The 25,782-nt window shown below is 45.4% G+C and overlaps 1 protein-coding gene across 5 annotated transcripts in view; it reads left to right on the plus strand.

The window, feature by feature from the left end:
* Positions 1-25,782, plus strand: part of MARK4 (microtubule affinity regulating kinase 4) — a 672,690-nt gene that overhangs the window by 542,440 nt on the left and 104,468 nt on the right. For all 5 annotated transcript variants that reach the window (XM_030220223.1, XM_030220222.1, XM_030220221.1 and 2 more), the window contains one exon: positions 4,368-4,487. In XM_030220223.1, coding sequence (XP_030076083.1) covers positions 4,368-4,487 — 120 coding nt within the window. The remainder of the gene's footprint in view (positions 1-4,367; positions 4,488-25,782) is intronic.

Here is a 25,782-nt window from a genome sequence, read left to right on the forward strand (position 1 = left end):
ATCACTCTCTCCACTTCCTACTTCTCTCACTTTTCAATAACCCCTTCACTATAAAGTAGTCACAATCTCATACCTCCTACCTCCCACACCTCTTAGTGACCTCTCACAATATGGCATTAAGCTTTGACATCTCCTCCTTGCCTTCATCTCTGTCACCTCTCACAATGTCAATCACTCTCTCACATATCCTATCTCTCCTCACTTCTCACTGATTGATCACCATAAAGCAATTACATCTCCTATCCCCCTCCCCCCTTACCTGAGCAACCCTTCTCCACCTCCTACCTTCCTCATCTTTCAGTGACCCCCCCCTCTGTATAAAGTAGTCACAAATAACAATTTTATCTCCTACCTTGCACACCTGTCAGTGATCCCTTGGTATAAGACAGTCAGCCTGTGATTTCTATCTCCCCTTACTTCAGTGACCATGTTGTCATGAAGTAGCTACTCTCACACCACCTACCTTCCCTTACTTCTCAGTGTCCCTCATTATAAAGCAGTCACTTTTTCAACCCTTCTAGCTCTCCTCACTTCTCAACCACATCTTACTATGAAGAAAGATTAAGGAGGCTAGGGCTATTCAGCTTGGAGAAGAGACAGCTGAGGGGAGACATGATAGAGGTATATAAAATAATGAGTGAAGTGGAACAGGTGGATGTGAAGCATCTGTTCACGCTTTCCAAAAATACTAGGACTAGGGGGCATGCGATGAAACTACAGTATAGTAAATTTAAAACAAATCGGAGAAAATTTTTCTTCACCCAACGCATAATTAAACTCTGGAATTCGTTGCCGGAGAAAGTGGTGAAGGCGGTTAGCTTAGCAGAGTTTAAAAAGGGGTTGGACGGTTTCCTAAAGGACAAGTCCATAAACCGCTACTAAATGGACTTGGGAAAAATCCACAATTCCAGGAATAACATGTATAGAATGTTTGTACGTTTGGGAAGCTTGCCAGGTGCCCTTGGCCTGGATTAGCCACTGTCGTGGACAGGATGCTGGGCTCGATGGACCCTTGGTCTTTTCCCAGTATGGCATTACTTATGTACTTACTATTAAGCAGTGAGATTTACATAACTTTAATGGGATGGCAATCTTCACGTGTTGCCTAAGGAATACCTTAACTGATAAATGTGAAAAAACAAAACAGGAGATTCTTTACAAAGTAACAGTAAACAGTAAAATTACATTTATAATGTTCAGCAAGGTAAATAAGAATAGTGTTCTGGTTCTGATCCATATTAGCCCTGATCAGACCACATTTCTTATCTGGTGGCATGATACAGTCCAGCTGATATTCAGCCCATGGGAGGCAGGCTGGCTAAATGCTGCGATCAGTGCTAAGTCCGGATATTTAATGCTAGACCATTTCCGGTGACCGGCATTGAATATCCCTATTTTTTTTTTTGTGGACAGCTTAAACTTAATCGGCCAAGTTAATATTCAGCGCTGGCCGATCAAGTTTATAGCAGCCAAAGATAGGACTGTTATTTATGCAGTCCGATTTGGGCGCTACACTTAGCCTGTGAAACACTGAATATTCGTGGCTAGCTGGCTACATTGTGTAATATAGCTGGTTAGCCACTATGGAACAGATTCTATATATGGCACCTAGATTTCTGTGCAGAATACTTGCATAACTTAATTGGTGTAACAAGCCAATCAGTGTTTTAACAGCACTTAACAAGCAATAATGAGCACTAATTGGCAATTATCACAATTTGTTCGTGGAAATTGCTAAGCGTATTCTATGAAGAACTGCGCCTAAATTGTAAAGCGCACAGTTCAAAATAAACGTGCGTACATTAAAATGGGCATTTTTATCGGTGTACAATCTTGCCAACTACTTCAAGGAAAAAATTACAAAGCTACGACTCATGATACCTATCAACACAACTGATTATGCAAACCTCCTCGAATGTTTAGACCCAATACCTGGAGAACATCCAGCAGACCGATCATGGACCAACTTTGACATACTCTCAATCGACAACATTTCCCAATTGCTCGGAAGATACGCTAAATCGGAATGCAAATTAAACATCTGCCCCTATAACCTTATAAGATCTGCCTCTCAACTACACAAAGCAGACCTCACGAGGCACCTGAACTACATGCTACAAAATGGGCTCTTCCTAAAGGATAAAGGAAACATTCTACTTACCCCTTTACCGAAAGATGCAAAGAAAAGTACAAATGACTTAACCAACTACCGCCCAGTGGCATCTATTCCACTGATAACCAAACTTATGGAAGGCGCAGTGATGAAACAGCTCACTAACTACCTAAACAAACACGCAATTCTTCATGAATCTCAGGATTTCGGTTGAACCATAGCACTGAAACAGTACTAGTGACTTTAATGAATAAATTTAAACAAACAATTGCAACTGGCAACAACATACTTCTCTTACAATTCGACATGTCCAGTGCCTTCAACATGGTCAACCATGAAATATTACTGCATATCCTAGAATACTTTGGAGTTGGAGGAAACATTCTTAATTGGTTCAGAGGATTCCTGACCACAAGGACATACCAAGTAACAGCTAACTCGACTATATCAGCCCCATGGACACCTGAATGTGGAGTCCCCCAAGGATCCCCTCTCTTGCCAACCCTCTTCAACCTAATGATGATACCCCTAGCCAAGTTACTAGCCAATGAAAACCTCAATCCATACATATATGCAGACGATGTTATGATCTACATCCCGTTCAAACATGATCTAAAGGAAATCACCAAGGAGATCATCCAAAGCTTCCAAATCATGCACTCCTGGGCGGACGCATTTCAGCTAAAACTCAACGCAGAAAAAACACAATGTCTTATACCTCACAACATAACACTAGTAAGTTCTCTACCATAACCACACCAAACGTTTCCCTCCCCGTCTCAAACACTCTGAAAATTCTGAGAGTTACCATTGATCGAAATCTTACACTCGACTGTCACGTGAAGAATACACCCAAGAAGATGTTCCACTCCATGTGGAAACTCAAAAGAGTAAAATCTTTCTTCCCAAGATCCATTTTTCGCAACCTGGTACAGTCACTGGTATTAAGTCACCTAGACTATTGTAACGCACTCTTTGCCAGCTGCAAAGAACAGACTGTCAAGAAACTCCAAACAGCCCAGAATACTGCAGCCAGACTCATATTTGGAAAAACAAAATATGAAAGTGCAAAACCCCTAAGAAAAAAACTACACTGGCTCCCACTTAAAGAACATACCACGTTCAAGATCTGCACGATTGTTCATAAAATTATCTACGGAGATGCCCTGTCCTACATGCTAGACCTTGTAGACCTCCCTCCCAGAAATGCTAAAAAATCTGCCTGCACATTTCTTAATCTACACTTCCCCAGCTGCAAAGGAGTAAAGTACAAATTAACACATGCGACCAGCTTTTCCTACACAAGCACGCAGCTGTGGAATGCACTACCAACTAGCTTGAAAACAATTAACGAAATAACTAACTTTCGCAAATCTCTGAAAACATACCTCTTCAACAAAGCCTACCACGAGAATCCATAGCGTAATTATAACACTTCACCACTCCAACCTTCCCTGAAACTCTTCTTTATATAACTGCTTGATTAGTTCTCTTTGTTATCCTTGATCTTTTGGAATACCAACCGTATCTTTATCCTTGATCTTTGTAACACAAAATGTATTTTTTACCATGGAATGACAATGCCATAACAGGTTTGTGTAAGCCACATTGAGCCTGCAAATAGGTGGGAAAATGTGGGATACAAGTGCAATAAATAATTCTATTCGTGCGGATTTACACCAGGTTTTTATTGGCGTAAATGGGCTATCGACTAAGTGTATTCTATAAACCGCTCCTAAATCTTGTAGAATACGCTTAGTTGCGTGTGGATTTTTTAGGTGCCATATAAAGAATCTGCTCCTATGTGCTAGTATTCAGCAGAGATAACTGGCTGTTTCGTGCTGAATATTAGCATTTAGCCATATAAGTGCTGTTTAGCAGGCCAGGAGCAATTCCTGGCCAGTTAAATAGTGCTGAATATTGGGGGAAATATATTTTGCTGCTATAGCTGCTCTTTCTCCTCTTTCCTCCAAAATATACAGATTTTTTGTGGGGAGTCTTTGATTTTCTCTGTTAGTTTTAGGAAATGTGTCTATGTTTTTGTATTTTGCATTTGACCGTAAGAAATGCATTTCTTTTTCTATTTCTCCTTGTTTTGCCTCCTCTGTCCCCTCTTCTTATATCAATTTCCTCTTTATTTTAATGGTAGCATGATCTTGAGGGGTCTCTGGAGATAGATGGGGAGATACTTGTTAGATCCTGGATCTCTTCATAGCTGACCAGTGCTGACTTGTTTCTCCTTTGGTCTTCCCAGGAATTACGGGAGCGAGTTTTGCGGGGGAAGTACAGGGTTCCCTTCTATATGTCCACAGACTGTGAAAACATTCTAAGAAGATTCCTGGTCCTAAATCCCACCAAGCGCTGCACCTTGGAGGTAGGTTCATGGACCCACAACTTATTACTCTTAAAGGGATGTGGGTGAAACAGGGTTAGCCTCTGCTGTCCTTACAGAAACAGGGGATGAAGGAAAAGTGGACCCCCAACCTCTTCTGCCCTTATAGAGAAAGAAGATGAAGGGGGATAGGGATCATGACCTTCTGCTCAGTGTGTGGCGGCAGCCAAAAAAGCAAACAGGATATTAGGAATTATTAGGAAAGGAATGGTGAATAAGACCGAAAATACTAGAAATGCCTCTGTATCGCTCCATGGTGCAACAGCACCTTGAGTATTGCATTCAGTTCTGGTCACTTATCTCAAAAAAGATATAGTGGAATTAGAAAAGGTTCAAAGAAGAGCGACCAAAATATTAAAGGGGCTGGAATTCCTCTCGTATGAGGAAAGGCTAAAGAGGTTAGGGCTCTTCAGCTCGGAAAAGAGACAGATGAGAGGAGATATGACTGAGGTCTACAAAATCCTGAGTGGTGTAGAACAAGTAGAAGTAAATCGATTTTTTACTCATTCCAAAAGTACAAAGAGTAGGGGACACTCAAGGAAGTTACATGGAAATACTTTAAAAAGAAACAGGAGGAAATATTTTTTCACTCTAAGAATAGTTATGCTCTGAAACTCTTTGCTGGAGGATGTGGTAACCGGTTTGCATTTAAAGAAGGTTTGGACAAGTTCCTGGAGGAAAAGTCCATAGTCTGCTATTAATTTATTTAGATTTGCTCACACCTTTCAGTAGTAGCTCAAGGTGAGTTACATTCAGGTAGACTGGATATTTCTCTGTCCCAGGAGGGCTCACAATCTAGGTTTGTACCTGAAGCAATAGAGGGTTAAGTGACTTGCCCAAGATCACAAGCAGCAGCAGTGGGATTTGAATTGGCCACCTTTGGATTGCAAGACTGGTGCTCTAACCACTAGGCCACTCTTCAACTCCATTGAGACAGACATGGAGAAGAAACTGCTTGCCCTGGGATTTGTAGCATGGAATCTTGCCACAATTTGGGTTTCTGGCAGGTATTTGTGATCTGGCTTGGCCACTGTTGGAAACAAGATAACTGGGCTAGTTAGACCATTGGTCTGACCCAATATGGCTACTCTTATGTTCTACTGCTGTCATTGTATAGAGGACTCTGGATGGTAGTGGAAGATGGGGGAGAGAGTTACTGACCTGAGACACTTTTGTTTGTGAAGGAGATAAGGATCTCCCTTCTCCTGTTTAATAGAACCTTCCTTTCATCAATTTTTAAAGAGATCAGCAACAAAAACAGTGGCAGGGAAGCCCTTTTAAAACTGCTGTAAGCAGGTGGCCTTTCAGCATTCCAGCACATGCATGCACCCAAGGCCAGACCACCCACTCTTATGTGCTGTCATTGGAATGCTGAAAGGCCCATTAGTGACATTGGCTTTTAAATGGCTTCCCTGCTGCTATCTTTGTCATCTCTTCCAGCACTTTGTGGGCTCTTCCAACCTACCACTTCCATAAAGCCTTTTACCTTAGGTGGACCCTAGTCAGTGTAGTAGTAGGGCCTCTCAGGCTTTCATAAAAGAGCAAGACGTATCTACTTATTTATTTCTTAGAATTTATGTATTGCCTTTTTAAAAATAAGTTCACCCAAGGCAATGTACAACAAGAAAAATCTGGACATAGGCAACAGACAATTTCAGCAGAAAAAATATTCAGATATCAGTACACATTATGACATAGAATGCTTCTTACAATGTCAACATAATACACAATAAAACATCTTTAGTAGACAGCATAGAATGTAAGCAGAGGTGGAACATGTGGAATGGCATTTTAGTAAGGACATCCAACTCGGAATAAGGATGTCCAGGTCAGTACATCGCTGATGATGCTAGTATTTTAAAACAGAATTTGCCAACGTACAGCCTGTTCTAAAATACATGAGAAATGGATGTCCAGGATAAGCATCTATTTTACTAACTGAAATGTCCAAACTGTGAATAGAGCAAACTAAGGAACATGGACATCATTGTGGCAGCATAGGAATATTCATTATAAAATGTCCACATAAACATTCATGGAGAGTGAAAGAATAGCCTAATGGTTAGAGCCGTGGGATGGGACCCAAGGAACCCCAGGTACAAATCCCACTTGAGCCCTTTGTGATTTTTTTTGTTGTTGTTGTTCTTGTTGTGAGCTCCCCCCACCCTGGCTGATGGAAAAATACCCATATACCTATTGAATCTGAATGTATACCACTTCAATATTCTATGGACTTTCACGTTTTTTATATACTACCTGCAAGTCCAAAGGCTATTGAAGCAGTGTACATTCAATTCTCCGAGGACAAGCAGGCTGCTTGTTCTCACACATGCGGGTCGACATCCGCGTCGGCCCAGGAATCGGGCGGCATTTTGCAAGCAAAATATTAAAAAAGTTTTACCAGAGTCTTCTGGCACATGTGCTGCGCGCACTGCGCATGTGCAAACTGATTTCCCACTCGTCACGTGAGCGTGCCTCTCAGTTTTCTTTTCTCCGCGTTGAGGTGCAGTAGAGTTTTTTTCTGCGCTCCTCTCAGGCCCGGGAAGAGTCTTCGTCTGTTCGTGGCTTTTTTGCTTTATTTTTCTTATTTTCTTTTAAGAATTTACCGTTAAAAAAAAAAAGTACCCGTAGTTTCCTTTATTTTTTTGTCCCCTTTTAAAGTTTCCTTTGTTTTTTGACGCCGCACGGTCAGGTTGTTCCCTTCATTTGTGCCCTTTTTTCTTCTAACAGGCACAATCGCGTCTTTTGATTTCGCCAAAGCCATTTTTCCTTCCATGTCATCGAAGACTCCCAGTGGCTTTAAACGTTGTACTTGGTGGAACCGGATCATCTCAGGTACCGATACCCATGCCTGGTGTATCCAGTGCCTTGGGCTCGACCATAGCCCAGCTGCTTGTACTCTGTGTCTTCGTATGAAGAAACGGACCCAAGCGTCTCGAGAAGCCCAGTGAGAAAAGCTTTTTGGGGCTCGGTCCGGTCCTTCGACATCGCCTTCGAGGAAAGCATCAACGTCGGGAGCAGAGGTAATGGCTGCTGAAACCACCTATTCGCGCTGGGAGCAGTGAGGCATCGAGTGGGTCTCCACCTGCCTCAAGGCCTCCTGTTATGCAGGCCCCCCAGGACGCATGAGGATTCCACGTCCTCATCAGTACCGATGTCGAGCGAAGGCGAAAAAGCACCGTCATAGTTCTCCTTCGACACATGGTGCCGGGAGCTCCGGAGCGTCGAGAGAATCGGCACCTGAGAAGCGTCAGCACCGAGAGGATCACTCCCCCACTATTCAAGAGGTGCTAATGCAGCCCAGTACCTGTTACCGAGCCTCGACAGATTCTGCCACCGGCTCCTGTACCGACCCCGCAGCCTTGTCTGATGGCAGCTCTCAACGAGCGCATCAGGGCCCTGCTTCCAGAGCTTCTGGAAGGATTGCTGCACCAGTCTGCTTCAGTGTCAGGGGTGCTTGCGCCTTCCGTACTGTCTGCTGCAGCCACATCTGGCCCTTCATCTGTGGTGAGGTTTCTGACCTCGGTGCCGCCTGCGGCGTCGGTGTCGGCTGCCACCCCTTCGACGTCGGTGGAGAAAGCTTCACTGGAGTCCAGGCAGGCGTCAACTTCTCGGCACCACCATCGAGGACACGTCGTTCCTCGGCATCGAGGCAGGCTCAGTTTTGGACTGCTCTGAGGGATGTCTTGTCTGATACTGGAGATGAGCGTTCGTGGGAGGAAGAAGAGGATCCCAGGTACTTTTCTTCTAACGAGTCCTATGGGATTCCTTATGAACCTTCCCATCCACTAGAAAGGAGACTTTCTTCTGGGAAATGGCTGCGGCTATTCCCTTCCCTATGGAGGTTGAGCATGAGCCCAGGGCTGAGATGCTCGAGGTCCTGGATTATCCTTGTCCGCCTAGAGAGGCTGCAACGGCTTCTTTGCATAATGTACTGAAGGAAGTCCTTATGCGGAACTGGTCATTCCCTCTGTCTAATCCCATGATCCCGAAAAAGACTGAATCCCAATATCGGATCCACGGGAAGCCTGGATTGATGAAATCTTAGCTGCCTCACAATTCCATGGTGGTGGACTCCGCTCTCAAAAGAGCCAAGAGTACTAGGGACTATGCTTTGGTGCCCCCAGGCAGAGAATCTAGAACCTTGAACTCTTTTGGGAGGAAGGCGTATCAGGCCACTATGCTCGCTGCCAAAATCCAGACATACCAGCTCTTCAAGAGCATCCACTTGCGGAACTCGGTGAGGCAACTGTCTAGCTTGGTTGATGCACTCTCTCCGGAGCAGGCTGAGCCTTTTCGCCAGGTGGTCAGGCAGAAGAAGGCGTGTCGAAAATTCCTGGCCAGGGGGGTACATTCGACACTTTTGATGTAGCATCCAGGATCGCTGCCCAGGGTATAGTGATGCGCAGACACTCATGGCTGCGTGTCTCTGATCTGGATCATTCAGTCCAGCAGCGGATGGCAGATGTTCCTTGCCAGGGGGATAACCTTTTTGGTGAGAAAGTAGAGGATCTGGTTGACCAGCTCAAGAAGCACAATGATGCTATGGATTCTCTCTCCCGCCGGGTGTCTTCTGCTACTACCTCCTTATCTAGGAGGTTTTTTGGAGGGAAGAGGAGTGCTTCCTATTCCTATGCTAGGCATAGGTACACTCCTGCTTCTCAGCAGCCTGCCCAGGCTCAGTCCCAGCGTGCTCGTTCTCGTCAACAGCGTGCGCTTAGGCCACTGTGGCTCCCCAGCAAAAGCAAGGGACAGGCTTTTGATTGGCTCCAGTTCAGCACTGCCTCAGTAAACGTGTCCATATCGGACGACTTGCTGGTTGGGGGAGGTTAATGGGGGTTTTTTTCACAAAAGGTGGCCTCTTATAACCTCCAAGCGGTGGGTTCTTCAAATTGTCCGGTTAGGATACTCCCTCAATCTGGAATCCAAGCCTCCAAATTGCCCACCTGGAGCTCATTCCTACAGCTCCCAGCACAAGCAGGTACTTGCAGAGGAACTCTCTACCCTTCTACAGGCCCAAGCGGTCGAACCCGTTCCACCAGGGGAAGAAGGGTAGGGATTCTATTCCAGGTACTTACTTGTGCAAAAGAAAACGGGGGATGCGTCCCATCCTAGACCTAAGGGCCCTGAACAAATTTCTTGTCAAAGAAAAGTTTAGGATGGTTTCCCTAGGCACCCTTCTTCCCATGATTCAGGAAAACAATTGGCTATGCTTTCTGGACTTAAAGGATGCTTACACACACATCTTGATACTTCCAGCTCACAGGAAGTATCTTTGATTTCGGCTGGGAACACAGCACTTTCAGTACCGTGTACTGCCTTTTGGCCTGGCGTCTGCGCCCAGAGTTTTTACCAAATGCCTAGCTGTAGTCGCAGCGTCGCTACGCAGACTGGGAGTGCATGTGTTTCCTTATCTCGACGATAGACTGGTGAAGAGCACCTCGAAGGAGGTTGCTCTGGAGTCCATGCGAATGACTATTCGGGTGCTGGAGCTACTGGGGTTTGTCATAAATTATCCCAAGTTTCATCTCACCCCAATCCAAAAATTGGAATTCATTGGAGCCCTGTTGAACACTCAGACAGCTCGAGCTTATGTTCCCGAGACAAGGGCGGACAACCTTCTGTCCCTGGTGTCCATGGTTCGAGTGTCTCAGCAGGTCATGGCTCGGCAGATGTTGAGACTTCTGGGGCACATGGCTTCCACAGTTCATGTCACACCCATGGCACATCTACATATGAGATCAGCTCAATAGACCCTAGCTTCCCAGTGGTTTCAAGCTGCGGGGGATCTAGAGGATGTAATCCAACTGTCCACCGACTTCCGGAGTTCTCTTCAGTGGTGGACGATTCGATTCAATTTGACCATGGGGGCGACCATTCCCTCAGCCACGAAAAGTGCTGGTGATGGATGCATCTCTCCTGTAGTGGGGAGCTCATGTACAGTGGTGGAAATAAGTATTTGATCCCTTGCTGATTTTGTAAGTTTGCCCACTGACAAAGACATGAGCAGCCCATAATTGAAGGGTAGGTTATTGGTAACAGTGAGAGATAGCACATCACAAATTAAATCCGGAAAATCACATTGTGGAAAGTATATGAATTTATTTGCATTCTGCAGAGGGAAATAAGTATTTAATCCCTCTGGCAAACAAGACCTAATACTTGGTGGCAAAACCCTTGTTGGCAAGCACAGCGGTCAGACGTCTTCTGTAGTTGATGATGAGGTTTGCACACATGTCAGGAGGAATTTTGGTCCACTCCTCTTTGCAGATCATCTCTAAATCATTAAGAGTTCTGGGCTGTCGCTTGGCAACTCGCAGCTTCAGCTCCCTCCATAAGTTTTCAATGGGATTAAGGTCTGGTGACTGGCTAGGCCACTCCATGACCCTAATGTGCTTCTTCCTGAGCCACTCCTTTGTTGCCTTGGCTGTATGTTTTGGGTCATTGTCGTGCTGGAAGACCCAGCCACGACCCATTTTTAAGGCCCTGGCGGAGGGAAGGAGGTTGTCACTCAGAATTGTACGGTACATGGCCCCATCCATTCTCCCATTGATGCGGTGAAGTAGTCCTGTGCCCTTAGCAGAGAAACACCCCCAAAACATAACATTTCCACCTCCATGCTTGACAGTGGGGACGGTGTTCTTTGGGTCATAGGCAGCATTTCTCTTCCTCCAAACACGGCGAGTTGAGTTCATGCCAAAGAGCTCAATTTTTGTCTCATCTGACCACAGCACCTTCTCCCAATCACTCTCGGCATCATCCAGGTGTTCACTGGCAAACTTCAGACGGGCCGTCACATGTGCCTTCCGGAGCAGGGGGACCTTGCGGGCACTGCAGGATTGCAATCCGTTATGTCGTAATGTGTTACCAATGGTTTTCGTGGTGACAGTGGTCCCAGCTGCCTTGAGATCATTGACAAGTTCCCCCCTTGTAGTTGTAGGCTGATTTCTAACCTTCCTCATGATCAAGGATACCCCACGAGGTGAGATTTTGCGTGGAGCCCCAGATCTTTGTCGATTGACAGTCATTTTGTACTTCTTCCATTTTCTTACTATGGCACCAACAGTTGTCTCCTTCTCGCCCAGCGTCTTACTGATGGTTTTGTAGCCCATTCCAGCCTTGTGCAGGTGTATGATCTTGTCCCTGACATCCTTAGACAGCTCCTTGCTCTTGGCCATTTTGTAGAGGTTAGAGTCTGACTGATTCACTGAGTCTGTGGACAGGTGTCTTTCATACAGGTGACCATTGCCGACAGCTGTCTGTCATGCAGGTAACGAGTTGATTTGGAGCATCTACCTGGTCTGTAGGGGCCAGATCTCTTACTGGTTGGTGGGGGATCAAATACTTATTTCCCTCTGCAGAATGCAAATAAATTCATATACTTTCCACAATGTGATTTTCCGGATTTAATTTGTGATGTGCTATCTCTCACTGTTACCAATAACCTACCCTTCAATTATGGGCTGCTCATGTCTTTGTCAGTGGGCAAACTTACAAAATCAGCAAGGGATCAAATACTTATTTCCACCACTGTAGATGGGCTCCACACTCAGGGAGCCTGGTCCTTTCAGGAAAGAGGTCTGCAGATCAACCTCCTGGAATTAAGAGCAATCTAGAACGCTCTAAATGCTTTCAGAGATCGGCTGTCCAACCAAGTGATCTTAATTCAAACGGGCGATCAGGTTGCCATGTTTTACACCAACAAGCAGGGGGGCATCAGATCTCGCCCTCTGTGTCAGGAAGCTGTCCAGATGTAGCTTTGGGCTTGTCATCACGGCATGTTTCTCCAAGCCACTTATCTTGCAGGCATAAACAGTCTGGCATACTGGTTAAGCAGGATTATGCAACCTCACAAGTGGTCACTGAACATAGGCGTAGTCCGCAAGATCTTCCGAGCGTGGGGCACCCCTTCAGTGGATCTTTTTGCTACTCAGATCAATCACAAGGTCCCTCAGTTCTGTTCCAGGCTTCAGGCCCACGACACACTAGCATCAGATGCCTTTCTCCTAGGTTGGGGGACAGGCCTTCTGTATGCGTATCCTCCCATATCTCTAGTAGGGAAGACTTTGCTGAAACTCAAGTAAGACTGTGGGACCATGATTCTGATTGCACCCTTCTGGCCGCTTCAGATCTGGTTCCATCTTCTTCTGGAGTTGTCCTCCGAAGAACCATGGAGATTGGACTGTTTTCCAACCCTCATCACTCAGAACAAGGGGTCGCTTCTACATCACAACCTCCAGTCTCTGGCTCTCACAGCCTGGATGTTGGGAGCTTAGAATTTGCCTCCTTGGGTCTTTCAGAGGGTGTCTCCCGAGTCTTGCTTGCTTCCAGAAAAGATTCCACGAAGAAATGTTACTTTTTCAAATGGAGGAGGTTTGCCATCTGGTGTGACAGCAAGGCCCTAGATCATCTTTCTTGTCCTACACGGACCCTGCTTGAATACCTTCTACACTTGTCAGAGTCTGGCCTCAAAACCAACTCAGTAAGGGTTCATCTTAGTGCGATTAGTGCTTATTATCGCCGTGTAGAGGGTAAGCCTATCTCTGGATAGCCTTTAGTTGTTCGCTTCATGAGAGGTTTGCTTTTGTCAAAGCCCCCTGTCAAACCTCCACCAGTGTCATGGGATATCAACGTCGTTCTCTCCCAGCTGATGAGAGCTCCTTCTGAGCCACTGAATTCCTGCCATCTGAATTACTTGACCTGGAAGGTCGTTTTCTTGGTGGCTGTTTCTTCAGCTCGTAGGGTCAGTGAGCTTCAAGCCTTGGTAGTGCATGCATCTTATATCAAATTTCATCACAACAGAGTAGTCCTCCGCACGCACCCTAAGTTTCTGCCAAAGGTGGTGTCGGAGTTCCATCTGAACCAGTCGATTGTCTTGCCAACATTTTTCCCCGTCCTCATACCCGCCCTGGCGAAAGCAGTTTGCATACCCTGGACTGCAAGAGAGCATTGGCCTTTTACGTGGAGCGGACGAAGCCCTTCAGACAGTCCGCCCAGTTGTTTGTTTCTTTCGACCCGATCAGGAGGGGAGTCGCCATTGGAAACGCACAATCTCCAATTGGCTAGCAGATTGCATTTCCTTCACTTGTGCCCAAGCTGGGCTGACTTTGGAGGGCCATGTCATGGCTCACAGTGTTAGAGTTATGGCTGCGTCAGTGGCTCACTTAGTCAGCCTTCATTGAGGAGATTTGCAAGTCTGCAACGTGGTCATCAGTCCACACATTCACATCTCACTACTGCCTCCAGCAGGATACCCGACGTGACAGTTGGTTTGGGCAGTCGGTGCTGCAGAATCTGTTCGGGGTTTAGAATCCAACTCTACCCCCCTAGACCCATTCTTGTTCTGTTCCAGGCTGCCCTCTCAGTTTGTGGTTTATGGTTTCAGGTCAATCTATGTTATGTCCTCGCCATTGCGAGGTCCAATTGACCAATGTTCATTGTTTTGAGTGAGCCTGGTTGCTAGGGATACCCCACATTTGAGAACAAGCAGCCTGCTTGTCCTCAGAGAAAGCGAAGATACATACCTGTAGCAGGTATTCTCCGAGGACAGCAGGCTGATTGTTCTCACAAACCCGCCTACCACCCCTTTAGAATTGTTACTGGTTTGTTATGCTTTTTGATTTAACTGAGAGACACGCGACAGGCGGGAAATCAGTCCACGCATGCGTGGCGCACGCTGCACGTGCGCCAGAAGACTCTGGCAAAACTTTTTTTATATTTTGCTTGCAAAATGCCGTCCGATTCTCGGGCCAGCGCGGACGTCGTGTGTGAGAACAATCAGCCTGCTGTCCTCAGAGAATACCTTCTACAGGTATGTATCTTCGCTGTACAGTAGGTATTTTCCTGTCCCTGGAAGGCTCACAATTTTTTTTTTTTTTAAATTATGAAGTCGTGAAGTGAGATTTGACAGCCCCTGCTCTGTTAGGCTACTCCTCAACTCTCCATGGAGGTCTATTAAGAAGTTAAAGAAAAAATTGGTACCTTGAACATCCATGGTTCCTGAAGCTGTCACAGAGTACAGTATTCCTTGCCAGTTTCACATTTAGGTGGAGGGAGGGGGACAGCAACCACTGGGGGATTAATGAGGTGGCTTGCCTTAATCTCTCCAGTGGAGAGCTGCTCAATTGGAGCACATTTCTATTGTCTGGACATACAGAATATCAGACCTAAATAACAACATCCATCTTTCTAGACATCAAGGTTCTTTTCCCTTCTGAAATTATTGGATGTCTATATTTTGGCCTCTCCCTAGTTCCGCCCAAGACCATGCCCCCTTTCTACAAGGACATACTGCAGTTTTAGACATCCATATCCTGGCTTTATAAAATTGAGATCTGGATGTCCATGTAATGTAGATGTCTAAATACTGGTTTTCAGATGTCCAAATTACGAATAGAGCTTCTAAAACAAGGGTCTTAGGCAGATAAGATGGATTAATAGGAGTCTGAGAGAAAATGAGGGGGCTAATTAAAAAAAAATTGCATGTGAAGTCAGAGTGATGCGTAAAAATAATTTCAGCTAGGGTAGCATACTAACATAGTAACTTAGTAAATGTTGGCAGATAAAGACCTGCACGGTCTATCCAGAGTTGTATCTGACACTTTGTGCAGGTTCCACTTCTTCATGATTAAACACTGGCATCATAAGAAGGGCAGTCATCAACTTGCCTTGCCAACCACATATGCGTACAATCTTTGAACATAATTCCATGATATTGTTGCTATCAAACATAAGATTGTCTTCCCCTCCCCCACCACTTACTAGCATCATTTATTCACTAATATCAGCTTTTATGGTTCTACCATTCCTAGGGATACCATATTTACGGAGACAAAAAAAGAGGACACAAAAAATAAAATGCCGCCCAACCCCAGCCTGCCCCTGGCCCCACCCCAGCTGCACAGTCACCTTGATCCCCCAAGGAAGCCCAATTCTATAAGCAGTGAAAATACTGGTAGAAATAACAAATGCATTTTCTTCCGTAGTCTAAATGCAAAATTAGAAAAGATGGACATTTCCAAAAAAATAAAAATCCATGAGCAGCATGTCCCCCTTTCCTTTCCCTCCCATCCATGAGCAGCATATCCCCCTCTCCTCCATCCCTTCTATCCATGTGCTGCATTTTCCCTTTTTCCCTTCCCTCCCCTCCATATACAGCATGCCCCCCTCTCCTCTCCCCTCCCCTCCACGTACAGCATGTCCTCCTCCTCTCTCCCTTCCCTCCCATTCACGAGCAGCTGCCCCCTTCTGTCCCTCCCATCCATGAGCAGCTTGCCCCCTTCTCTCCCTCCCATCCATGAGCAGCTTGCCACTTTCTCTTCCTCCCTTCCCGGGTCTGCTTTGCTGCTGATCTCCCCTCTGCCACCTCTTCTTGAAAATGACTGCCAAGACTTCAAGCAGTGGCCTCGCAAGACTTCTTCCATGTCCATCTCATAGTAACATAGTAACATAGTAGATGACGGCAGAAAAAGACCTGCAAGGTCCATCCAGTCTGCCCAACAAGATAAACTCATATGTGCTAGTTTTTTGTGTATGCCTTACCTTGATTTGTACCTGTCTTTTTCAGGGCACAGACCGTATAAGTCCGCCCAGTACTATCCCCGCCTCCCAACCACCAGCCCTGCCTCCCACCACCGGCTCTGGCACAGACCATATAAGTCTACCCAGCACTATCCCCGCCTCCCAACCACCAGCCCTGGCACAGACCGTATAAGTCTGCCCAGCACTAGCCCCGCCTCCCAACCGTCTCTGCCACCCATTCAAGGCTAAGCTCCTGAGGATCCCTTCCTTCTGAACAGGATTCCTTTATGTTTATCCCACGCATGTTTCAATTGCGTTACCATTTTCCTCTCCACCACCTCCCGCGGGAGGTTCATTCCAAGCATCCACCACCCTCTCCGTGAAAAAATACTTCCTGACATTTTTCTTAAGTCTGCCCCCCTTCAATCTCATTTCATGCCCTCTCGTTCTACCGCCTTCCCATCTCCGGAAAAGGTTCGTTTGCGGATTAATACCTTTCAAATATTTGAACGTCTGTATCATATCACCCCTGTTTCTCCTTTCCTCCAGAGTATACATGTCCAGGTCAGCAAGTCTCTCCTCATACGTCTTGTAACGTAAATCCCATACCATCTTCGTAGCTTTTCTTTGCACCGCTTCAATTCTTTTTACATCCTTAACAAGATATGGCCTCCAAAACTGAACACAATACTCCAGGTGGGGCCTCACCAACGACTTGTACAGGGGCATCAACACCTCTTTTCTTCTGCTGGTCACGCCTCTCCCTATACAGCCTAGCAACCTTCTAGCTACGGCCACCGCCTTGTCACACTGTTTCGTCGCCTTCAGATCCTCAGATACTATCAGCGCAAGATCCCTCTCCCCGTCCGTACCTAGCAGACTCTCCCCGCCTAACACATACGCCTCCCGTGGATTTCTACTCCCTAAGTGCATCACTTTTAATTTCTTCGCATTGAATTTTAATTGCCAAACCTTAGACCATTCTTCTAGCTTTTTCAGATCCTTTTTCATGTTTTCCACTCCCTCCGGGGTGTCCACTGTGTTACAAATCTTAGTATCATCCGCAAATAGGCAAACTTTACCTTCTAACCCTTTGGCAATGTCACTCACAAATATATTGAACAGAATCGGCCCCAGCACCGATCCCTGAGGCACTCCACTACTCACCTTTCCCTCCGAACGAACGAACTTCATTCATCACCACAGATTATTGAATTTTCCTCCAGGAAATTGTCCCAACCGTTTTTAAACCCAGATATGCTAACAGCTGTTACACATCCTCCAGTAACGAGTTCCAGGGCTTTTCTTAGAGTAAAAAAAATATATTTTTTTAAGTATTTCCATGTAATTTCATTGAGTGACCCCTGGTCTTTGTACTTTTCAAAACAGTGAATATTTGATTCACTTTTACCCATTCTTCACCACTCAGGATTTTATAGACCTCAGTCATATTCCCCCTCAGCCGTCTCTTTTTCAAGCTGAAGAACCCTATCCTCTTTAGTCTTTCTTCATATAGGAGTTCCATCTCCTGTATCATTTTGGTCGCTCTTCTTTGAATCTTTTCTTGTTCCACTATATCCTTTTTGAGAAACAGTGACCAGAATTGAACGCAATACTCAAAGTGAGGTTGCATCATTGAGCGATACAGAGGCATTATAATAATATTCTTGGTCTTATTTTGCATCCCTTTCCTAATAATTCCTATCATCCTGTTTGCTTTTTTTGCTGCCACCACATACTGGCCAGAAGATTTCAGCATATTGTTTACAATGACACCTAGATCTTTTAACTGAGTGCTGACTCCAAAGGTGGACCCTATGATTCAGGTTATTCTTCCCAATGTGCATCACTTTGCATTTGGAGCAAAGCAGATCACAATGGTAGAAATAATAAGTCCAATTTATTCACCACACATATATGAATCATAAATTATAGAAAAGGCCTGACAAGATCTTGTTTCACTCTAAACAGGGCTGCATCAGGGGCTTCAATGACAAAACTGCCAATAAACATAAATACACAAATGTTTTATTAAAACTACTAAAAATTTAAAGCAGCAGTCAAAGCAACATACCAACAATCCATATATACAAAAAACAATATGCTACATGTGAGAGCCACTTAAAAGCCACTTAAAAGATGCTAAAAATTGACCATATAGAATATAAAAAAGGCAATAAAATAAAATATAGAGGCTGAAGCACAGTTAAAAGATAAGTACATACCCCGAAGGTGGTTCCACAAAATTTCACCTTTCAGGTAAAAACAGCTAGGATAAATGAAAAATCTTTAGTTAAAGGCTCACTCTGTTCCAAAACTTCATTACTGCTCTCATAATTACAAAAAATAAACAGGCAAAAGAAAATATGGCCGCGGTCTTACCTTCACTTCTAGAAAAGCAGCACAGAGGGCCAGATGCACTAAATATTATGAGCCATTAACGAGCAAGTAGTAAACCCTGGCATGCACTAAATACTTTTTTCTGACGACGGTAGCAGCTAACGCAAACGGAATGCAGATGAGCAAATAGTGTAGAAACTCTATTGTAATGAGATGCACTAAGCTTTTCCGATTGCCTTAACGCTGGAAAACGCTGGGAAATCTAACGAGAGGTCTGTACCTCTCATTGGGGCTGCGCAGGCTTGGAAAACTTATAAAATGTAAAAAAAAAAATCATGAGGGGGAAAAAAAGGACGCTCGTCACTGTAGTGTATTATAAAAAAAAATCACAGGCTCCGATGCTGCAGGCTGTCAGCTGAGAGACCCGGAAGAGTAAGACCCGGTGAGAAGCACAGCAAACCCGTGGTGAGTGCTCGTCCGTTCATTGATGCTACCACAGTCAAATGTCCATCTTTTCCCCCTCCTGCGAGGTAACCCTGGCTCCGATGCTGCAGGCTCTCAGCTGAGAGACCGAGATACCCAGGTGAGAAGCACAGCAAACCTGTGGTGAGTGCTCGTCCGTTCATTGCTGCTACCACGGTCAAATGTCCAACTTTTCCCCCTCCTGCGAGGTAACCCTGGCTCCGAAGCTGCAGGCTCTCAGCTGAGAGACCCGGAAGTCTCTCAGCCAATCACAGCTCTGTGTTTAGCTCAGCTCGGCTCAATGCTTCCTTCACTGTGATTGGGTGGAAGATGGTGCTGGGCAGATGGAAATCCTAATGACAGTCTCCAGAATTGCTTCTATTTGTACCATGGTCGGTGTAGCGGATGCCTGCAGCATCGGAGCCTGTGATTTTTTTTTATAATACACTACATAAGTACATAAGTAGTGCCATACTGGGAAAGACCAAAGGTCCATCTAGCCCAGCATCCTGTCACCGACAGTGGCCAATCCAGGTCAAGGGCACCTGGCACGCTCCTCAAACGTAAAAACATTCCAGACAAGTTATACCTAAAAATGAGGAATTTTTCCAGTCCATTTAATAGCGGTCTATGGACTTGTCCTTTAGGAATCTATCTAACCCCTTTTTAAACTCCGTCAAGCTAACCGCCCGTACCACGTTCTCCGGCAATGAATTCCAGAGTCTAATTACACGTTGGGTGAAGAAAAATTTTCTCCGATTCGTTTTAAATTTACCACACTGTAGCTTCAACTCATGCCCTCTAGTCCTAGTATTTTTGGATAGCGTGAACAGTCGCTTCACATCCACCCGATCCATTCCACTCATTATTTTATACACTTCTATCATATCTCCCCTCAGCCGTCTCTTCTCCAAGCTGAAAAGCCCTAGCCTTCTCAGCCTCTCTTCATAGGAAAGTCGTCCCATCCCCACTATCATTTTCGTCGCCCTTCGCTGTACCTTTTCCAATTCTACTATATCTTTTTGAGATACGGAGACCAGTACTGAACACAATACTCCAGGTGCGGTCGCACCATGGAGCGATACAACGGCATTATAACATCCGCACACCTGGACTCCATACCCTTCTTAATAACACCCAACATTCTATTCGCTTTCCTAGCCGCAGCAGCACACTGAGCAGAAGGTTTCAGCATATCATCGACGACGACACCCAGATCCCTTTCTTGATCCGTAACTCCTAACGCGGAACCTTGCAAGACGTAGCTATAATTCGGGTTCCTCTTACCCACATGCATCACTTTGCACTTGTCAACATTGAACTTCATCTGCCACTTGCACGCCCATTCTCCCAGTCTCGCAAGGTCCTCCTGTAATCGTTCACATTCCTCCTGCGACTTGACGACCCTGAATAATTTTGTGTCATCGGCGAATTTAATTACCTCACTAGTTATTCCCATCTCTAGGTCATTTATAAATACATTAAAAAGCAACGGACCCAGCACAGACCCCTGCGGGACCCCACTAACTACCCTCCTCCACTGAGAATACTGGCCACGCAATCCTACTCTCTGCTTCCTATCTTTCAACCAGTTCTTAATCCATAATAATACCCTACCTCCGATTCCATGACTCTGCAATTTCTTCAGGAGTCTTTCGTGCGGCACTTTGTCAAATGCCTTCTGAAAATCCAGATATACAATATCAACCGGCTCCCCATTGTCCACATGTTTGCTTACCCCCTCAAAAAAATGCATTAGATTGGTGAGGCAAGACTTCCCTTCACTAAATCCGTGCTGACTTTGTCTCATCAGTCCATGTTTTTGTATATGCTCTGCAATTTTATTCTTAATAATAGCCTCCACCATCTTGCCCGGCACCGACGTCAGACTCACCGGTCTATAATTTCCCGGATCTCCTCTGGAACCTTTCTTAAAAATCGGAGTAACATTGGCTACCCTCCAGTCTTCCGGTACTACACTCGATTTTAGGGACAGATTGCATATTTCTAACAGTAGCTCCGCAAGTTCATTTTTTAGTTCTATTAATACTCTGGGATGAATACCATCAGGTCCCGGTGATTTACTACTCTTCAGCTTGCTGAACTGACCCATTACATCCTCCAAGGTTACAGAGAATTTGTTTAGTTTCTCCGACTCCCCCGCTTCAAATATTCTTTCCGGCACCGGTGTCCCCCCCAAATCCTCCTCGGTGAAGACCGAAGCAAAGAATTCATTTAATTTCTCCGCTACGGCTTTGTCCTCCTTGATCGCCCCTTTAACACCATTTTCGTCCAGCGGCCCAACCGACTCTTTGGCCGGTTTCCTGCTTTTAATGTATCTAAAAAAGTTTTTACTATGTATTTTTGCTTCCAACGCTAATTTCTTCTCAAAGTCCTTTTTTGCCCTCCTTATCTCCGCTTTGCATTTGGCTTGGCATTCCTTATGATCTATCCTGTTACTTTCAGTTGGTTCTCTTCTCCACTTTCTGAAGGATTGTTTTTTGGCTCTAATGATTTCCTTTATCTTACTGTTTAGCCACGCCGGCTGACGTTTAGTCTTTTTTTCCCTTTTTTCTAATACGTGGAATATATTTGTCCTGAACCTCCAGGATGGTGTTTTTAAACAGCATCCACGCCTGATGCAAGTTTTTTACTCTGCGAGCTGCTCCTTTCAGTCTTTTTTCACCATTTTTCTCATTTTGTCGTAATCACCTTTTCTATAGTTAAACGCTAGCGTACTTGATTTCCTAGTTTCACTTCCTTCAATGCCAATATCAAAACCGATCATATTATGATCACTGTTATCAAGCGGCCCTCGTATCGTTACCCCCCTGCACTAGATCATGAGCACCACTAAGGACTAAGTCTAGTATTTTCCTTCTCTTGTCGGCTCCTGAACTAGCTGTTCCATGAAGCTGTCCTTGATTTCATCAAGAAATCTTATGTCCCTTGCGTGTACAGATGTTACATTACCCCAGTCTATATGCGGGTAATTGAAATCCCCCATTATTATTGTGTTGCCCAGTTTGTTTGCGTCCCTGATTTCCTTTAACATTTCCGCATCCGTCTGTTCGTCCTGGCCAGGCGGACGGTAGTACACTCCTATCACTATCCTTTTCCCCTTTGCACATGGAATTTCAATCCACAGTGATTCCAAGGAGTGTTTTGCTTCCTGCAGAATTTTCAATCTATTTGATTCAAGGCTCTCGTTAATATACAATGCTACCCCTCCACCAATCCGATTCACCCTATCACTACGATATAATTTGTACCCCGGTATGACAGTGTCCCACTGGTTATCCTCCTTCCACCAGGTCTCAGAGATGCCTATTATATCTAATTTTTCATTTAGTGCAATATATTCTAACTCCCCCATCTTATTTCTTAGGCTCCTGGCATTCGCATATAGACATTTCAAACTATGTTTGTTGTTCCTAAGTACATCATGCTTAGTACTTGACAGTATTAATTGGCAATCTTTTGTCTGATTTTTATTGTTATTTAAAGATACCCGATCTACTACAATCTCTTTTGCAACCTCACTATCAGGATACTCTATCTTCCCTGTTATGGTGATATCTTTGAAAGATACCTTATCCCGAACCATGCTCTTTTGAGCGACTGTCGGCCTTCCCCCCATTTCTAGTTTAAAAGCTGCTCTATCTCCTTCTTAAACGCCGATGCCAGCAGCCTGGTCCCACTCTGGTTAAGATGGAGCCCATCCTTTCGGAATAGGCTCCCCCTTCCCCAGAATGTTGCCCAGTTCCTAACAAATCTAAAGCCCTCCTCCCTGCACCATCGTCTCATCCACGCATTGAGACTCTGGAGCTCTGCCTGTCTCTTGGGCCCTGCGCGTGGCACAGGTAGCATTTCAGAAAATGCTACCCTGGAGGATCTGGATTTCAGCTTTCTACCTAAGAGCCTAAATTTTGCTTCCAGAACCTCTCTCCCACATTTTCCTATGTCATTGGTACCCACATGTACCAAGACAGCGGACTCCTCCCCAGCACTATCTAGAATCCTATCTAGGTGACACGTGAGGTCCGCCACCTTCGCACCAGGCAGGCAAGTCACCAGGCGATCCTCACGTCCACCAGCCACCCAGCTATCTATATGCCTAATGATCGAATCACCAAGTACAACAGCTGTCCTAACCTTTCCCTCCCGGGGAGGAGTGAAGAATGTCCATAAAGGACGCTCCTGATGAGCACTTGGCACTTGAGGCGTATTTGGCATGCGCAGAGCAGCCAGCATAACGCTTTGCTGCTCTGCGCTTGCTTGACAGGCCGATTGGCCGACAGTTTTACGATGGAATAGACAATGCAAGTGAGCTACAACGAGTAGCTCATTTGCATTCCCTTTCCTTGATGTATAGCCGTTCCCTACCGATTCGCTATGGAATTTGGTAGGGAACGGCTCAAATGACGAATTTAGTGCATCTGGCCCAGAGTCCAGTGGTGAATCCACCATTGCTGTTTCTTTACTAGCTAATATAGGGCTTGTGGGTAGGTCAGATGTCACAATGTTGTGGGAAAAAAACTTTTTCTCCGAGGACAAGCAGGCTGAAATAGTCTCACACATGGGTCAGTGATCTGCGCCATCCTGGAAATCGGCATAACAACATAGCAAAAACAAAAGATTTGCCAGAGCCTTCTGGCGTGCATGCAGCGACTTTCTGCCTGCCGCACGAGTGCGTACCTCAGGTTTTTTTCTTCCGTGTGAGGAGCAACAGTTTTTTCTGTGGCTTCTCTCTTCGTGCCCGGGAAAGAGCCTTCATCATTTTGAAGCATGTTTTCGCTTGATTTTTTAAAATTTTTATTTAATTCTTTTTTTTTTTTTAAGCTTTTTCTCCTTATTTTTTCTTATTTTTCTTTGTCCATTTTAAAGCTTCCTTTCTTTTTCGATATTGGCCAGTCTCTCCCTTTTTGTGCCTTTTATTCTTGGCACAATCAAGCCCTTTGATTTACATAGTAACATGGAGGGGCATAATCGAACGTCGCCGGCGCTACATCTGGTCGGAACCATATTATCGAAAAAGATGGCCGGCCATCTCTTTTTTTCGATAATACGGTTTACCCTGGCCAAATGCCGTTGAGTTCGCCGGGCTTGAGATGGGCGGCTTCGCTCCAGGGGCAGTGACGTAAGAGACGGGAGGAGCCTGCAGAGCCAGCAGCCAATGCTTCGAGGCTGCCTGCGGTGCCACGCTTTTTTTTTTAAACATTTTTTTTTGTCGTTAGCGTTGGCTTTTAGCTCAGTCAGCTGAGCGCTTCTTCTTTTTGTAGCGCCGGCCCTGCTGCTCAACAGGAAAAGCAGCAGTGGCCGGCAATAGGAGCTGGGGCTGGCGGGCCTGAATCGGGAGAGGGAAAACGGATGGCAGGATGGGGAGAAAGAGGGAAAACGGAAGAATGGGGAGAGAAAGAGGGAAAACAGATGGAAGGATGGCAGAGAAAGAGAGAAAACGGAAGGATGGGGAGAGAAAGAGGGAAAACAGATGGGAGGATGGCAGAGAAAGAGGGAAAACGGAAGGATGGAGAGAGAAAGAGGGAAAACAGACGGGAGGATGGCAGAGAAAGAGGAAAAACGGAAGGATGGCAGAGAAAGAGGGAAAACGGAAGGATGGAGAGAGAAAGAGGGAAAACGGAAGGATGGGGAGAGAAAGAGGTGAAACAGATGGGAGGATGGCAGAGAAAGAGGGAAAACGGAAGGATAGGGAGAGAAAGAGGGAAAACAGACGGAAGGATGGCAGAGAAAGAGGGAAAACAGACGGAAGGATGGGGAGAGAAAGAGGGAAAACGGAAGGATGGGGAGAGAAAGAGGGAAAACAGATGGAAGGATGGCAGAGAAAGAGGGAAAATGGATGGATGGGGAGAGAGACACTGGATGGAAGGATGGGGAGAGAAAGAGGGGAGATGGATGAAAGGATGCAGAGAGAAAGGAGAGAGACTGGAAGGATGTGGAGAGAGAAGGGACACTGAACAGAAAAGGGTAGAGAGATAGACACTGGTTAGAAGGAGGGAGAGAGACATTAGATGGAAGGATCAGGAGAGAGGGTAGATGGGTGGAAAGATGGGGAGAGAAAGAGAGAAGACGCTGGATGGAAGGGTAGGGAGAAAGAGGTGACACTGGATGCAGAAAGAAAGAGGGGAGACTATTGGAAGGATGGGGAGAGAGAGGGGAGACACTGGAAGGATGGGGAGAGAAAGAGGAGAGCTGCTGGATGGAAAAGGGGAGTAGTGAAAGACTGGAGAATAAGAGGAAGGGGCATGGGGAGAACAAGGGTGAGAAAAAGATGAAAAGCCATAAGTAGATGAAGGAAATTAAAGAATGGATAGTAAGAATGAATTAAATCTGGACAGAGAGAGAGAGAGGCAGAAAAATATTGAACAAAGCAAAGAAAAAGGAGAGAAAAATGACAAATGGCCAGGAAACCCTGGCAGAAGAGTTAAGCGAAAACGAAGGAAAGCAGAATCTAGAGACTGGGAGCAACACAATGAGAAAAAGTAAATGGCCATACAACAAAGGTAAAGAAAATAATTTTGCTGGGGGGGTGGGGTAGAGAGAAAATTTTGTGCCCACCCACTTTGGGTTCAGGCCCACCCAAAATTGGCAGTCTGGCTACGCCACTGGTTTGCCATCTGGTGTGATAGCAAGGCCCTAGATCCTCTCTCTTGTCCTACGCAGACCCTGCTTGAATAACTTCTACACTTGTCAGAGTCTGGTTTCAAGACCAACTCCGTAAGGGTTCACCTTAGTACAATTAGTGCTTATCATCAGCATGTAGAAGTTAAACCTATCTCTGGACAGCCTTTAGTTGTTTGCTTCATGAGAGATTTGCTTTTGTCAAAGCCCCCTGTCAAACCTCCACCAGTGTCATGGTATCTCAATGTCGCTCTCACCCAGCTGATGAAAGCTCCTTTTGATCTACTGAATTCCTGCCATCTGAAGTACTTGACCT

Source organism: Microcaecilia unicolor, chromosome 11 (assembly GCF_901765095.1).
Source record: "Microcaecilia unicolor chromosome 11, aMicUni1.1, whole genome shotgun sequence".
Classification (NCBI taxonomy): domain Eukaryota; kingdom Metazoa; phylum Chordata; class Amphibia; order Gymnophiona; family Siphonopidae; genus Microcaecilia; species Microcaecilia unicolor.